General features: G+C 31.8%; 1 protein-coding gene across 1 annotated transcript; it reads left to right on the top strand.

Annotated features, from left to right (window-relative positions):
• Nucleotides 1–15,431: 15,431 nt before the first annotated feature.
• On the top strand, nt 15,432–16,603 carry LOC111618723. The gene is made up of 3 exons (XM_023360293.1): nt 15,432–15,484; nt 16,060–16,212; nt 16,289–16,603. Exons 1-3 carry the CDS (start codon nt 15,444–15,446, stop codon nt 16,416–16,418), a joined length of 324 nt encoding a protein of 107 aa, XP_023216061.1. The 5' UTR covers nt 15,432–15,443; the 3' UTR covers nt 16,419–16,603.
• Nucleotides 16,604–16,819: the final 216 nt, after the last annotated feature.

Below are 16,819 nucleotides of genomic sequence, written 5' to 3'. Positions count from 1 at the left end.
CAGTCTCTTAACATTTATTCTGTAGTAAAATGAATGCATTCTCCTGAAAATATTTTGTAAAAATCATCTAGTGAAAATATATATATATAGGCCTATATGTAGACAAAACATACATAAAATTTTAAAGAACACAATATTATCTGAATGGTAGAAGACACGTTTGTATTATGGATGTAATAGTGGCACGTGGTTTTTAATGTACTTAAAATATCTAATAAAATTGTAAATTAAGTAAGCGGTAAAAGGTTTTAAATAAAAATTTTAATAAAAAGGCTACATAGACATTATAAAAGAAAAAATATAGTGAAAAGTCATCTGAAAAGAAGTGCTTCAGGGATAGTTTTTATGAGTAACTGTGGTTTAACACGTGGATAATCCAGAAAATTTCAGCTCGCTGATCAGGCGAGAACACGCTACCAAATCTTAGATTTCGGTGGGGTTTAATCTACTCTTCCATAGGTCAGCGCATGTTTCGGTGATTACATACATTAAGCGTGAAATTAAATTACACGATATTTTGGGTGATGACTCACTGAAGGACTCTCTATGGAAAATTGGCCCTATTTACATGTTACAAATGTAAAGAAAACCAGAAAACGTCAGGTGTCCATTGGCATAGCGCGAATCCACCAATATTCAGTGGTGTTATCTTCTTGTTCACTGCTGGGTTTGTGTTTTTGAAGAATCATTAATAAATTTTATGATTTGTGTTTAAATTAATAATATTTCTTTGGAAAAAACTGGGGTTTCTCATTTCCCGATGTTTTGCTTATCTCGGGATAGAATGAATTATTTTTAAGATGTACAAAATATGTTGAAATCAAATGATATAATTTGTTTTTACTTTTTAAAGGAATTTAATATGTTTTACAACCTTTAAAATCATATTAACAATGCTGTGAGATATACAGTATATTAAAATTGTCTTTAAATTACAAACAGTATATTAAAATTGTCTTTAAATTACAAACAGTACATTAAAATTGTCTTTAAAAATTTTCACAAACAGAAAAATTTTTTTAAAGTTTGCTAGAAACTGCATACAACAAAATGCTTTGAATTAAGAAGAAAATTAAAAAAAATTATCTTAGATCAAATTTCTAACTTAAAAGGTAATTTTCGTTATTTGAATAAAACATAATACAAAATATTATTGTAAATTATTATACAGTAATAAGATTTTAAAAAGCAAACATTGTCAGTACTCGGATTACTCGTTCTGGTTTTTATTTGAACTAATGAAAAGTCCTGCTACCAAGAGTGATCATTCGATTCAATTGATGTGGGTGGAATCGTCTTTAGGGGCCGTCCATAAATTACGTAAGGTATTTTGGGCTGGGTGGGGTCAAGGATTTCTTACTATTTCTTATTCAGGGGTAGGTGGTAATAGATCTCGTATTACGTAATATCCTTAATTTTATTTTTTCTTTCTCGTTGAGTGGCGGAATTTCGAATTTGACTTTAATTGGGCGGTTTTCTTCTATAAAATTAATCGATTCTAGGCTAATTTTACTCGAACATTTCCAAAACACGTATACTTTTTGGGAATAATCCATATAAACTACTCTATAAAAAAAAATTGTAGGAATACTTACCGAGTGCGCACCGTTCGAAGACGCCATTGCTTAAGCTTGTTTTTGTTGCGGAGCGGCTTATTAGACGGCGGTCACGTGTTTCTTGATAAGTTATTCTTTCTGCGAAAAATTCGCTGAACTTTGGAGACATCATTAATAGAGATATAATTTTTATGGCCGTTGAATAATAAATGTTTTTTAGTAGGCCCGCTGCCCGTTTAAACTCAACGGTTTGTGCAATGTTCACTATTGGTCCAGATTCGACCAATCCTGTCGAGAGACGAGTCGGCCGTGATAATCTGTCTCACTCTTTTAGCGTGTTATACAAATCCGTCTTATATGAGCCGGTATGGGGGTCTACTGTAAATTGAACATTCAGCTTTTAGCTCGAAATGCTAATCTAGGAGGAGACACGTCACTGAATGACATTAAAAAAAACCAAAAATGAACTAGATATAGCCAAACAGAATTTGATAAAAAATAGTGATGTAACGAATATTCGGTTACTATTCGGTATTCGGCCTATTCGGCCTATTTTTCGCTATTCGGCCGAATACCGAATACCTAAAAACAGGAGTAAGAAATAACAAAAACACAGTAAATTAATCATTTTGGTATTCAGATTTAACGTTATTGGGCTAGTGTTCTTTGTTTATAACTTATAACATGCACAAAATAAAAAAAAATAATATTAGTCACATGTATTCACAATTTATAATTACAAAGATCAGCACACGTACAGTACACACCTATTCATTCGAAATAGTCGCACGTCTGAGGGTCTGACCCTGCCTATCCTTTTTTTCAAGAGCTCGTCTTTGCTCTTCTCTTTCTCTTTCCTCTATCGCTCTAGTCAACGTATGCCTATGCATACATCATAATACGCGCTCACGATACTTTCGATTCGTCACTTTTCCGTCGTAGATTTCCCTTTTACAATTACGTGACTCATAGCCTGGTGATAATGGAGAAAAGAGACAGATAAGGACGTCGGTATAAGTCACAGTTACGATTTCACAGATTCGAAACAGATTGGTAGCCCGAACGGCGTCAAGCTTTCGCCCGTGCATGCTAAGTGACTTTCATTACAAGCATTTACCTTTCCGAAGTCTATGACAACAATTGTTTGGCATTGACGGGCGCGAATAACCTGCCTCGACTTGTTCGATTATGTTATCAACTCAATTTCATATTTATTTTCACATTTTCCTTCTCTGTTCTTTTTCCGTTATTTACACGTGTAAGTCATTTCATTGTTATCAACATTTGATATAATCACTTATTACATACTGCCATGACGCTCTTGTTTATCCGCTACAACTGTCAAGAATTAACGCGATTGGCGAAGCGTAGTGACAGTGGGCCAATAGAGAGCAGGATCCTTGCCATAATGCGGTTTGCGCGCCAATTTTCGTACGTGGGTTAATCGAGCCGAATAGTTTGGCCGAATATTCGGCTATTCGGCCACGCTCCTGGCCGAATATACTATTCGCTGCAACACTAGTAATTATACTATTTAGTCAAGTCATGTTTTTTGAATAATTGCAACTAACTATTCCGGGTACAAGAGAATTTATATAAAATAACAACAACACAGAGATTAACCATTAATTTTGTAGTACAGTGATACCCCGAACTTACGCGATAGTTGGGACCGAGCGATAACCGGGTAAGTCGGGATATAATTTCGCAATTTGTATAAAATCGAAGTCGGACGTATGTAAGCTAATAAATGTTCTCGGTAATCTTATCTCGTCTTTTGATTCATTCACGGTTACAAGAAATCACCACATAAAGTCTCTCAAGTCTGCGTAGATATAACAAACAAAGAAATAAATAACACAAAATAAATTGTAGCTATATGTCGATTTCGCAAGACAAGTCCAAACACGTTAGCTGAACAATAGTGTGGGAAGAGTAAAATAATCAAGAAACTTGTTTCTTGATTACTTACTCTCCCAACACTATTGTTCAGCTAACTTGTTCAGCATTGAGTTTCTTGTTGCTTGCCGCTCAAACAAGAATCGAATCGACGAGATTTGAAAATCGCGTAGCTCTGGGTTCGCATAAATTAGGGTAGAGTAAGTCGAGGTATTACTGTACTGTAATTTAATCGCTCGCATTTTTGAATTTTTCCAAATTTTTACTCGTATCTACGTAAGTAATGCTTCATTTTTACGTTGTCTTTATTTATTCAGTTAACAATACACGAGAGTATTTTATTAAAAGAATATTGAAATAAATTAATAGATATTAAGACAGATCAGAGGTTTTTGGGTAAAGAGCGCATCATTTGCCATATTTTCGAACAAATGAAATTAGTAAAATGTTTCTTAATCAATAAAAATTAGTCTTAAAGCAGTAAAAGTAACATTCATTTTATGTGGGTGGGAACCATTACCACCAATATAAAAGTAACATTCATTTTATATGGGTGGGAACCATTACCGCATCATGTCCCTAACTTTTCTCTGGTTGGGAAAAAATTTCCAACTTATTCCTTTAGAATGACCTTGATATTAATTCCTAAATAGGAGCGATTGGACGTAAGAGTAAAGGACCATGAAGTGGCTATTAAGCATCAGTTATGATTCATATGTAAACTTCGAATATCCTCATGTTCCCATTTCCCATGTTAACATGCATATTTTCATATTTACGCTTAAATACTTTGTTTCTTTCACTAGATTGGTGAATTCTGTGTTGCAGTATGGCGTAAATGAAGAAATTTCTACTTCTTGCACTGATATTATTCACGGTCGAATTAATTCCTGGTAAGTGTTATGCTTTATCATTATTTCTTAGATCTTTATAATTACACTTGTAAAATCCGGAACTTTTACCGATTTTTTTCCGATTAATGTCCCGTTTTACCTAAAAGCTCATTAAATTTCCCTAAGAAACGAGAGTGAAAACTAACTTGACAGAGGGAGAAATTTCAACCTCCCCTTTTTTTCAAAGTAAACATTCGCCCATGTCGACAATATTCCCACACTTCGAACTTAAAAGTTAACATATGATTTCGTCATTTTATTTGGGTTCCGGGAACAACTTTGACCTCCCCGCACACCTTTTACTTCGCAAATAATTAGTCACATGACAGTTTCCCACCGCTAAACGATAAAAGCCACTTTTCACCCCCCCCCTCAGGGAGTCGCTGCCGAGGATTTAACTATAACTTGTGTCCTACGATTGTGCTCTACGTTTGATTCTCTAGGATATCCAAACCCATCAAGAGGCATGAAACTAATTTTTGTGAACTCTCTCTCGGCCCTTTGCGTTTTTGGTACTCAGAATTTTCCATCGATAATAGTTATTGTATAGTATATATAGAAACTAATAAATAGTTGTTTTCTTGTTAAATTGGTGTCCGCATTTACTCGTATATTGCCTGTCACCTTACCGACGGCCCTCCTCCCTCCTACACTTGACCAGACCCGAAAAATTAGTCCCGTTCCCTCGGGATAAACTAAAAATTTAAGCCATCTTTGACAAGTGGGCAAGTCCTTCCGACTTGAACGCCGATCCACGGAGGTACGACGTAGTCTTAACAATTTATATTTTGGAGGGCAAAAAAACAATTTCCTGGGCGACAAAGTAAAACATTATATTAAGAATAATTAGATATTTTATTCGTTATATCGTGCAATAATTAAACAAATAATATTATACTAGTCACTAGTCTATTTAATGCAGTATGAATTTGGCGTTAGCATTGGCCCTCGGCATCGGAATTTTGAAGTGAAGGGGGCGATACTACGTAAAGGTTTTATTGAAGGGGACGACGATTCGTTAGAGGTTGAGAAACACTGGTATACAACAATGCAACACATAGGCGATCTGCATAGGTAATGTCTCCCTGGAGGTTTTTCTAAAGGAAATTAATCCCTATTTAGGTATTATAAACATAAAATATACTATATATCCAGGAACGAGTTGCTTATCTTTACAGGGCTTTTATCATATATTTTATCATTTTGGCTTTTATCATATTTTATTAGAAAACTTTATATTTTCAACCAATTCAAAATAAAAAAAAAACTTAATTTTGAGTGTAATAAGGTTTAGAAAAATTATAAATGTTAATAACGAGTAAAATGGTCATTAAGATAAAGGTAGAGTTGAAAGCCTGGAAGTCCTAAAAGACAGGTTAAGTCTCAAAATTATTTAAATTATTGTAAGACAGAAATTTGTACGATATCGGCAGGCGAATAAGGATTTGTATGTGTGATTTCGTTTTCTTCTTGCCCAGAACGACGTTCTGCAGGATTGAAGTTTCCGTTACGTAATTTAAACAATGTAATTTACTAGTTTTATCTTTATTTAATTCGTAATAAACGTATTGTGAAAACTATAGGCCTAAATAATTCATTTAATAATTTATAATACCGATAATCGCAAAGAAGTCTGATTGATTTGATAAGATAGCAAATGTCACCATAAGTTTATAGTTGTTACTGTGAAAGACCGAAGTTAGAGAATGTTGATATTCTCCGGTGAATGTCGACACATACAAAATACGTCGGTGAAAGACCGAATATTTGGTTATATTATTGTACATTCGAACAATCGCCGGTGTATGTCGACAAGCACAGATAAGCTTTGGTGGAGGTCGAAACAACACCTGAGAAACCGATGTCGACGGAGAGGTGACAGTCTGTCGCCAAATTCTTCGCCGTTTCCTTTTGCTCAAATTGATGATACCGTAAGAATACAAGTCTCCGATGTCAACCATGGCCGTACAAATGCCCGAAATGTGTTGGCGGTTTTAGTTGGAATAGAAGACTCTGACTTTTATAAATTAGCAAACAAAAATGGTATTTTCAAGCAGCTTTATACCCGTAATCAGTTCGTAATTTGTAAAGAAAAGTTACTTTTTATAGATGAGATTTCTTCTCAAGAAATATCGCTGAGAGAAGCAGCTGCAGCTAATTCGAAAAGTGGAGGGCAAGGTTATACACGCTGTCGTTGCAAAAAAAAAAAGTGTCCCACGAATAAATGCAGTTGTAAAAGCAAGGGACTCTTGTGTAATTCAAAGTGCCATAACAGTTTAAGTTGTTGCAATAAATAAAATTATACACCGTTAATCACATAATATATGTGTATGTAATTTTGTGTATTATTTTTTTTCTTTTCTGAATGTACTGTTCGTTTTAGGTTCAACAGTTTATTTACAAGTGCTGTTACTTAAGTTTTATCCTATTTTGACGTATTAAAAAGTTACATTTTTGTCTTAACGTAATAAATATATTTTTATTCAACATTCACCATCAGTTCATGCTGAATGTCGACATTTGCCGGTGTAAGTGAGAAATAATGATATTTAGCGAATATTTCGTACATACACGAAACGACTGTGTGAATGCTGACATTCACCGGAGAATCTCGACATTCGCCAGATATCGGTCATTCACAGTAACATAGTCACGTAATGTTCGCCATCAGAGAAAGAGTTTTATTTTCTTTTATTCGCATGTTGCTTTTCAGGTAATCTGTTTAAAAATCTAGCAAATTTCAACTAAGGATAAGTATATACTTACTTGAAATTGTAAGTTTTAATCATTATATGTATAAACTACATATATTTAACTTAACATTTCTGCTTTTTTCTGGCGTGTTTTCAGTAACAGTGTTCTTAATGTATAAAAATTCAATTTGTTTCAAAATTATAATTATTAAATAAAATTATCTGATGAAAAAGTGGCACTATTACTTTTGGGATTACTTTTGTATTGTGGGCCTAGAAGCACTATATTTCTAAAGGTGTCACCCGAACAAATCACCTCGCCAATTCCTGTGTCCTGTGGCACCTGCCTAATTAGGGCACTGCACTCGAATAACTAACAAATTCGTAGAGTTTATGAGATTATTTTATTCAATAATTCGGCACCATTGCATTACCACGATTAAACTGATAAATTTTTACAATACAAACATATGTTACACCATCTCATACATCATTATTTCGCCGTGTTTATTAAACTTTGTTCTTTATTCTGAGTTATAATGAGGTTGAAAGCGTGACAAAAGATAGAAAATGATGACCCGGTCGACTCTCCCCATGATAAATGGTTAATCTGAATAGAATTAAAACTCAGTTTCTTACAATTTTGAATATCAACATTTACTTGCGGGTATATAAATACAATTTTAAAAGTTATATCGGAATCTTGAATATATAAATATTTAATTTTAAACAAAATTCGTATTCGTGCTCTTACAGATACAATAAATTTACAACTGACATTATTTTCCACGTGGAAACAGAAAAGAGATCAGTGCTTACAAGTGTGAATTTGGGTCACATTTTTAATTATTTCAGTATCTATATAAGCAGAGTCGATTTTAACACCTCTTCACTCTTCTTCCATTGAAAATACAAGATAGAAAATCAATTTATTAATTCTCTCTGCAAATGTAAGTATCGTATATTCTGCGATTTGTTACTGTATTTTTGAAGACTTTTGTCAAATTTAAGAATGTTAACGTTATCTATTAATTTAGAATTCTCTCGAAAGGACAGACGTTTATATAATTTATGAAGTTAAATTCAGTTAGAAAAGCTTTGTAAAGACGATTTAATTGAATGATATTTTTATGCATTTTATTAATAAAGTTGAATTTACTTTTCAGATGATGATATCACTTTTCTTTATTATTATAATTCTTGCCGCACATATCATTTGCTCTCCTTGCGTTTCGGGTAAATATATTACTGTTTATTTACGATATTTATAGAAAGTGATGATAACAATAATAATAATAGACACTAATTTCTATTTAATCACACAAAAATTGAATTTAATTTTAATTATTTTCTGCTAAAAGACGAGAAGGAAGAGGTTTGCAACAAAATGTAAGTTTAACTTCAATTTTATTTTTTTTTTAATTATTTAATATTCATTATGCATATAAAACTTAACTTTTTAGTGGTGAAGCATGTTTAACTGATGCACATTGCTGTTCACCTCACCTCAAATGTGTTTTTATATTTCCTATTAGTTGCGATATTAGTGGCTGTAATAATATATGTTATAACATGACAATAGAGAATTGAAACAGAAATAAAAGTTTGTGATAAAATGTAGTAACGTATAACAACTAATCTATGCCATGTACAATACAATAAAAGTAAAAATTAAATAAAGCATAATATATACAGTATACATACAGAAATTGTGATGTATTGATATAGCTAGCAGTCTCTTAACATTTATTCTGTAGTAAAATGAATGAATGCATTCTTCTGAAAATGTTTGATAAAAATCATCTGGTGTAGAGAGTTATATATAAACAAAAAATACATAAAATTATAACAAACACAATATTATCTGCATGGCAGAAGGTACGTGTACGGGTGTAATGGTGGCACGTGGTTTTTAATGTACAATAAAATACCTAATAAAATTGTAAATTAAGTAAGCATTAAAGGTTTTAAATAAAAATATAATAAAAGGGCTACATAAACATTATATAAGAAAAAATATATTGAAATTAATGGGGTAATATAAAGCAGCATATTATTAATATTGAATTTAGTTAAAATAGTAATTTTAATTAACTCTTTCCGCCCTGTGGGTAATAAGAGTGCGTCTTTAAGCAAGCCCATTATGGGTTCGGCCAGTCCCACAATGGGGCAACCGCGTGGAGAGGACGGGGCCCGATATCTTCTTACGGAGCAGTACCCCGAATTTTTCCTGAAGATTTTTTGACACGTCAGGATCCAATCTCTGGTTCCCCAGAGCGGTAGACTGTTTCCTTGACCGCTCGGCCATCCGACCGTCAATTGTACAGTATTTAACCCGGTTTATCGTTTCGAATATTTTTATATAAAACAATCCGTGTGTTTTCCACATTGTAAGTTAAATAAAACGTTATGTTTTAAGATAAATGTAATTCCGAGTTGTTTAACACTCTCGGCAACTTTTAAAACTCCGTGTTGCTCAATCTAATATGATATTACAGTCGATCCCCCTATAACGCGGTAGATACGTTCCGCTTTATAAGAATTTCGCGTTGTGCAAATCCTCAAATACATGAGCCAATCACAGCCCGCACGTGTGCAGTTTACGGACTACGGCTGTCTGAAAGGTTTTCTTCCAAAAAATTAATCGATTCTAGACTAATTTCACTCAACATTTCCAAAACACGTACAGTGGTACCTCAGGTTACGAACGCCCCAGCATAGGAAATTTTCAGGATACGACATGAAATTCGAACATATTTTTGCTCCACGATACGAACAAAAACTCACCATATGACGTTAAATTAGTTCGCAGCGCCATTTTTTATTCACTTCTGTTTATTGGTCTCAGTCCGCGTGTTTGCTTCGTCGTGGATGGATCTCTCTCGGTAAAGGAAATCTCGAGGTATTATCAGAAAGTGACTGATTTTATTAAAAAGAAACATCCCGAAAAGGTTCACACTGGCCATATTGCTGCTCGGAGTAATGACATTTGCCTAAGACATTTCAGAAACATTTTAAAAAGTAGGCAAAGCCAAACCTCTTTGGATAGATATTTTATCAAGCAACCACTATCCAGTGAAAGTGCTGGTGGAAGTGAAGGAAAGAAAGCAAGAAGCAGTAAATAAAAATTTTAAAAAAGCAAATATAAAACAACACTAATTTTTTAAAAATCTTTTCTAAGTTATTGTTACATTATCTTATGTAAGTTAAGTTTTAGTATCATTTTCCTTCTCCCTCTCTTCTGCCACCAGTTTACAACTCTCCCGTCCTCTATCCTCAAAGGTAAAGTGATGCATTTTTCAGTGTTTTCCTTACTATAGTTATTATCATTATTTTTTAATGTATTACTTAGCTTTAATTTGAGTGTGTTTTTTGTGTTGGAACGAATTATTTGGTTTTACATGTAATCGTATGGGGAAAAATGATTCCCCTTACGACATTTTCATGATATGTTCTCAGCGTCGGAACGGATTAATTTCGTATCCTGACGTACCACTGTATAGTTTTTTGGGTATAATCTGTATAAACTATGCTATAAACAAAAAATTGTAGGATTACTTACCGAGTGTGCACCGTTCGATCACGCCATTGCTTAAGCTTCTTTTCGAAGCAGCGCACCAAACGGCGGCCGCGGTTTCTGATAAGTTATTTTTATGCGAAAAATTTGTTGAACTTTGGAGACATCATTAATATAAATAATTTTTATGGCCGTTGAATAAGAAATGTTTTTTCACAAGAAATGTAAAAAATTACAGTACTGTATTAGACTTACAGTACCTAATTTAGGCCTATATACTGTACAAACGATAGTAAACTCAATTTACCTGCCTAAACTCTCTGTAGAGCAGTGTTTCCCAAACTTTTTTAGGCCATGCCCCACTTTAACATTTCTAAAATCATCATGTCCCCCCATAGATAATTTTAGTTATAAAATTTATTTTTGTTTTTTTTAGTAATATGAATGATAATTTTAAAGCGATTTCTTACAACTGTTGTCAAAACAAAGAAACAAACTTTTAATAAATAAAAAAATAATAGATTTTAAAAACTTACTTTAATGTGATTTGTGGACTTGATGCTTTTTACACAGCGATTTTATATCTGGTTCAAGCTTAGTTAGCTTAACTCTCAAATCTCCACGTTGTGTTATATCCAGACGATTTCTTTTTTTAATCAACAAATCACTCACAGCACTAAAGCCACATTCAGCTAGATATGAAGATGGAAACGGTAATAAGAGTTTTCTTGCACATTTTGTGGTATTGGGGTATTTAGCCTCTGTTTCATCGCAAAGCNTCCAAAAATGAAAAATCTTCGGGGAGAATCAAAAATCTGGTTACACGATCGATTATACAGTAACTACCCTATTTTCAGGAACGTTTAAGCAGAATTATCTACAAAATAATTTTAAAAATATCATTATACTTTATGCTTTATAATGCCTAATTTAATTTAGCGAAGACAAATTAATTGTTCAAACGAAGAATTCATCATCAGTTATAGAAATTTCAAGATGAAAATGAAATAATTTCAGTAATTTCATTTATTTTTCCATTAAAAATTGAGTTAATAACATTTATAATTTTTAAAAAATTAATTATAAACTATTATTTAAACGCAATTATACCATTTAGTCGAGTCATGTTTTTTGAATAGTTGCAACTAATTATTCCGGGTAATGGAGAATCTATATAAAATAACAACACACAGAGATTAATCATTAATTTTGTAGTAATTTAATCGCTCGCACCTTCGGATTTCTCCAAATTTATATTCGTATCTACGTAAGTAATGCTTCATTTTTACTTTAAGTTCTTAGTTATTCAGTTAAGAATACACGAGAGTATTTCATTAATAAAATATTAAAATAAATACATAGATATTAAGGCAGTCCAGAGTTCTTGTATGAGTTTTTGGGTAAAGAGGGCATCGTTTTCCATATTTTCAAACAAATGAAATGAGTAAAATCTTTCTTAATCAATTAAAATTAGTCTTACAGCAGTAAAAGTAACATTCGTTTTACAGGAATGGGAACCATTACTGCATTACGGTCCTTAAGTTTTCTCCGGGTTTGGGCATATATCAAGAAATTTCTACTTCTTGCACTGATATTATGCACAGTCGAATTTATTCCTGGTAAGTATTATCTTATATAATTATTCCTTAAATTTTTATAATTACACTAATCAAAAATAAATGTAAACAGGAAATGCTGGAAAATTAACTACGGAAGCAATTGTTTTTTGTAGAGCATTCAATTACAGTAATTTACTATGTAGCAAATTTTGCGAAACTGCAGGTTATACACTTGGAGAATGTACATTACAGAAGCATGGAGAGGACAGAAACGTATGTTTGTGTTATAGATTTGAACCAGAATTAAAGACTGATGCTTAATTCTATTCTGTATATTTGTTTGTTTTTATTTGTATTCAGTAACGTAACAATCAGGCGATCCGCCGAGAGGATGTCTCCCGGGAAGTTTTTCTAAAGGAAGTTAATCCCTATGAATGTATGCCTCTTTAATTCGAAATTAAGTTCGGTAGACTATCATTACAGCTTTCAAGAGGGCCCTAATGGAAAAAAGTGATTGTAATGTAGTATTGCAGTGAAGAGAAGTTTAGCATTTATATAAGTTCGAAATGCATATATGAAAACAATAAAAGAAATATCTAACCTAAAAGCTGTAATGATAGTCTACCGAATTTAATTTCGGATTAAAGAGACATATATTCATAGTACGTAATAACAACTACCATAAGTGATATTTAGAAGTTAATCCCTATTTAGGTATTATAAAAATACAAAATATTCAGGAACTAGTTGCTTAACTTTTCCGGCAGCATTTGGTAGCGCTGACTTTTATCATATTTTATTAAAAAACTTTTTATATTTTTAACTATTCTGAAATGACAAATAAAAAAAACTTAACTTTGAGTGTAGGGATAACTTTGATAAAAATTATAAATGTTTATAAGGAGTAAAATTGTCATTAAGATCGACCCTGCTTGAGATATGACACACGACACTCTATCTCTCCACCCTCTAGAATATTTGTAACCTAATTTTAACAGAATCAATCCTCCTAATACACAAACCTCCCTGCAAAATTTCAGAAAATTTTGACAAAAAGTACAAGAGTTATTAAGTTTCAAAGAGGGTGAACGAAATCGTTCTTTCCACACACGCACTAACAAACACCGGTAAAGTAATAATTCGTATTGTTAATACCGCTAATTTATTTTAAATTTTAAACGTGTCTTGTATTATTTTTTAATTGTTTTCTTTTTCTTGTTAAAACTATAATGTACGACTAAATTTACGTTATGAAAACTGTTTTACTCGGTTAATTAATTTTACTGTAACCATCCGAATAAGAACATATGAATACATTGAATAAAGGTAGAGTTGAAAGTCAGGTTAAGTCTCAAAATTATTTAAATTATTGTGAGACAGAAATTCATACGATATCATCGCATAATTATAGGTAGGCGAACAAGGATTTGTATGTGTGATTTCTTTTTCTTCTTGCCAAGAACGACGTTCTGCAGGATCGAAGTTTCTGTTACGTAATTTAAACAATGTAATTTATTAGTTTTATTTTTACTTAATTATAGTTTTCACAATACGCTTTATTACGATAAAGGGTATTGTGAAAACTATAGGCCTGAATAATTCATTTAATAATTTATAATACCGATAATCGCAAAGAAGTCTGATTGATTTGATAAGGTAGCAAATGTCACCATAAGTTTATAGTCACGTAATGTTCGCCATCAGAGAAAGATTTTTTATTTTCCTTTTATTCGTATGTTTCTTCTGAGATGATCTGTTTGAAAATATTGCAAATTTCAACTGAGGTTAAGTATAAATTTATTTCAAATTTTAAGTTTTAATCATTATATGTATAAACTACATATATTTAGCTTAACATTTCTGCATTTTCCCGGCGGGTTTTCAATGACACCGTCTTTAATCTATAAAAATTCAATTAATTTCAAAATCAAAGTTATTAAATTAAATTATTTGATGCAAAAGTGGCACTATTAGTTTCGAGATCACTTCCGTATTGTGGGCCTAGAAGCAGCATATTTCTAAACGTGTCACCAAAACAAATCACTTCGCCAATTCCTGTGGCACCTGCCTAATTAGGGCACTGAACTCAAATAACAAACAAATTCATAGGGTTTATGAGATTATTTTATTCAAGAAGTCGGTACCTCTGCATTATCACGATTAAACTGACAAATTTTTCAATACAAACCTACGCTACACCATCTCATACACCATTATTTCGCCGTGTTTATTAAGCTTGGTTTCTTTATTGTGAGTGTTAATGAGGTTGGAAGCGTGACAAAACATAGAGTATGATGACCCGGTCAATTCTCCCCATGATAAACGGGTGATCTGAATAAAATTGAAACTCACTTTCTTACAATTGTGAATATTAACATTTACCCTCGGATATATGGCGACAATTTTAAAAATTATATGGCAATCTTGAATATATAAATATTTACTTTTAAACAAAGTTCGTATTCGTGCTCTTACAGATACAATAAATTTACAACTGGCATTATTTTCCACGTGGAAACAGAAAAGAGATCAGCGGTTACAGGTGTTATTTTGGGTCACATTTTTAATTATTTCAGTATTTATATAAACAGAGTCGATTCTAACACCACTTCACTCCTCTTCTTCCATTGAAAATACAAGATCGAAATCAATTTATTAATTCTTTCTGCAAATGTAAGTATCGTATACTTTGCGATTTGTTAGGCCAGGAACACACATGCGTAAAATTAGGCGTAAAATCTAGCTGAAAACAGAAAACGTAAAAATTTTTCTGAAATTTTGGCTGAAACAGAACTGAAAATAGAGTAGAGCATGTCTCTACTTTTTACGCTGAAAAATTTTTACGCCAAAATTCTTCCAATAAAGAGACGTCTTTTCTATGACGTCAAAGTAAGCACGTGGTTTTCATTGTAACAATGGCGGCAAACCCAACTGTTGTATCGTGCTCAAGAAAACGTAAAATTAATGAAATAGAGGATTTCATTGAATCCGTTAGACCTCATCAATGCCTCTATGACAAAAAAACTGTCACTTATAAAGACACTGCGTACAAACATTGTATATGGACGGCCATAGGTGCTAAATTTCAAATAACAGGTAGGTCTAGTAGAATCGATATATAGTATTTAGATCACACGTTCTTTATTTCACTTCGGAATACAAGTCTATTAATTTAAATTTACTAAATTATAGCAGAGGCAGCAGAGAAAAAGTGGAAAGTGCAGAGAGACCGTTATATGAGAGAGAAAAAATCAATAAGATGTAGCACTGTAAGTGGCAGTGGTAGTGGAGACATATATAAACCAAAATGGGAATTATATCCTTTAATGGATAGTATATTGGGAGGATATATTGGCTGCACAGAAACGTGAGTATTAATACATTTACTTCACAGAATCTACTTGTAAGATACTTTACCATCATTAACTAAAATAAATGTTTATCAAAGGATATTGGTTTTATATCATTTGGTTGGTTATTTGATTATATTAAAGTAGTGATTATAGTAAAATGTAATCAAATTCGTGTTTAAACAAAAATAAAGTTAATACCAACTGATTGTAATACTAATAATTTATTTAAGCTCTTTTGATATCATTTCTATGATTTGAAAGTTCTCTCATATAGTTCAAACAATTATAAATGACTTATATTTCTTGTCAAATAAATAAATTCATATCATTGAATATCATTTACCATTTACAACTGAATGTTTTTATTAGGGTAGATATACCTATGCCTAATCTGTAGACCTATCTATAGACCTACTATAATAAGTTGTTATTATCTGTATCTAATTAATATTATCTATATTTAATTGTTGTATATGTATATATATCATTGCTATTATTACCTATAAGTACTAATTATTAGTTTGAAAAATATTTTGTCTTAATTTCATCATAAATTATTTACATGTGGTAATATTTTTATTTCTTTTAGTACCATAAATAATGAAACAAGTATCATCGAAAATGATAATTATGTTGACACCGAGTCAACACAATTATCACCAGTAAATTTTTCCCAGCTAAACCAGAATGATGTAGAAATTGTCCCAAATATTGATATTAATCAAGAAATTGAGTCAGATCAGTAAGTTGTAAATAAATAAATAATTATTATTTTGATGAAAAAGAATAAGATTTTTAATGTATGGATTTTGTTTCAGACTTTATCAAGCAGTGACTCGAGTACTTTTGGTCGAGGAAAAAAAAAAAGAAAAAAGAATCCAGATACAGATAATCAGGATTACTACAATAAAGCTTTATTATCTTTGTCATCAATGTCAAGTGCAATAAATAGTTTTTTGGATAGGAGTTGCAAGTTCAAATTTATGAATGTAGGCAAAATATAGTACAAAACAATGACAGATTTAAAAGTTATTCTTTTTAATTTTTTGGTTCTGTGTCACAGCCTGACAATATTGATCTGTTTTGTGAATCATTAAAATTAAGATTAAAAAATTGGATGCACGGGATCAATTTAATGCAAAAAAAAAAACATTGNACATCTATATTTAATTATTGTATATGTATATATATTGTTGCTATTATTACCTATAAGTACTAATTATTAGTTTGAAAAATATTTTGTCTTAATTTTATTATAAATTATTTATATGTGGTAATTTTTTTACTTTTTTTAGTACCATAAATAATGAAACAAATATAATCGAAAATGATAATTATGTTGACACGGA

The sequence above is a fragment of the Centruroides sculpturatus genome, unplaced genomic scaffold (genome assembly GCF_000671375.1).
Source record: "Centruroides sculpturatus isolate CEXI.00-Female unplaced genomic scaffold, Cexi_2.0 scaffold236, whole genome shotgun sequence".
Lineage (NCBI taxonomy): Eukaryota > Metazoa > Arthropoda > Arachnida > Scorpiones > Buthidae > Centruroides > Centruroides sculpturatus.
The sequence above is the reverse complement of the archived record's forward strand: the minus strand, read 5'-3'. Positions and strand labels throughout refer to the sequence as shown.

Bases quoted from the DNA above. Each gene is read 5' to 3' on its own strand.
- LOC111618723 (XM_023360293.1), top strand. From the start codon at position 15,444: ATGGATAGTATATTGGGAGGATATATTGGCTGCACAGAAAC. The intron at 15,485-16,059 runs GTGAGTATTAAT...TATTTCTTTTAG, and splicing joins TATATTGGCTGCACAGAAAC to TACCATAAATAATGAAACAA. The intron at 16,213-16,288 runs GTAAGTTGTAAA...ATTTTGTTTCAG, and splicing joins CAAGAAATTGAGTCAGATCA to ACTTTATCAAGCAGTGACTC.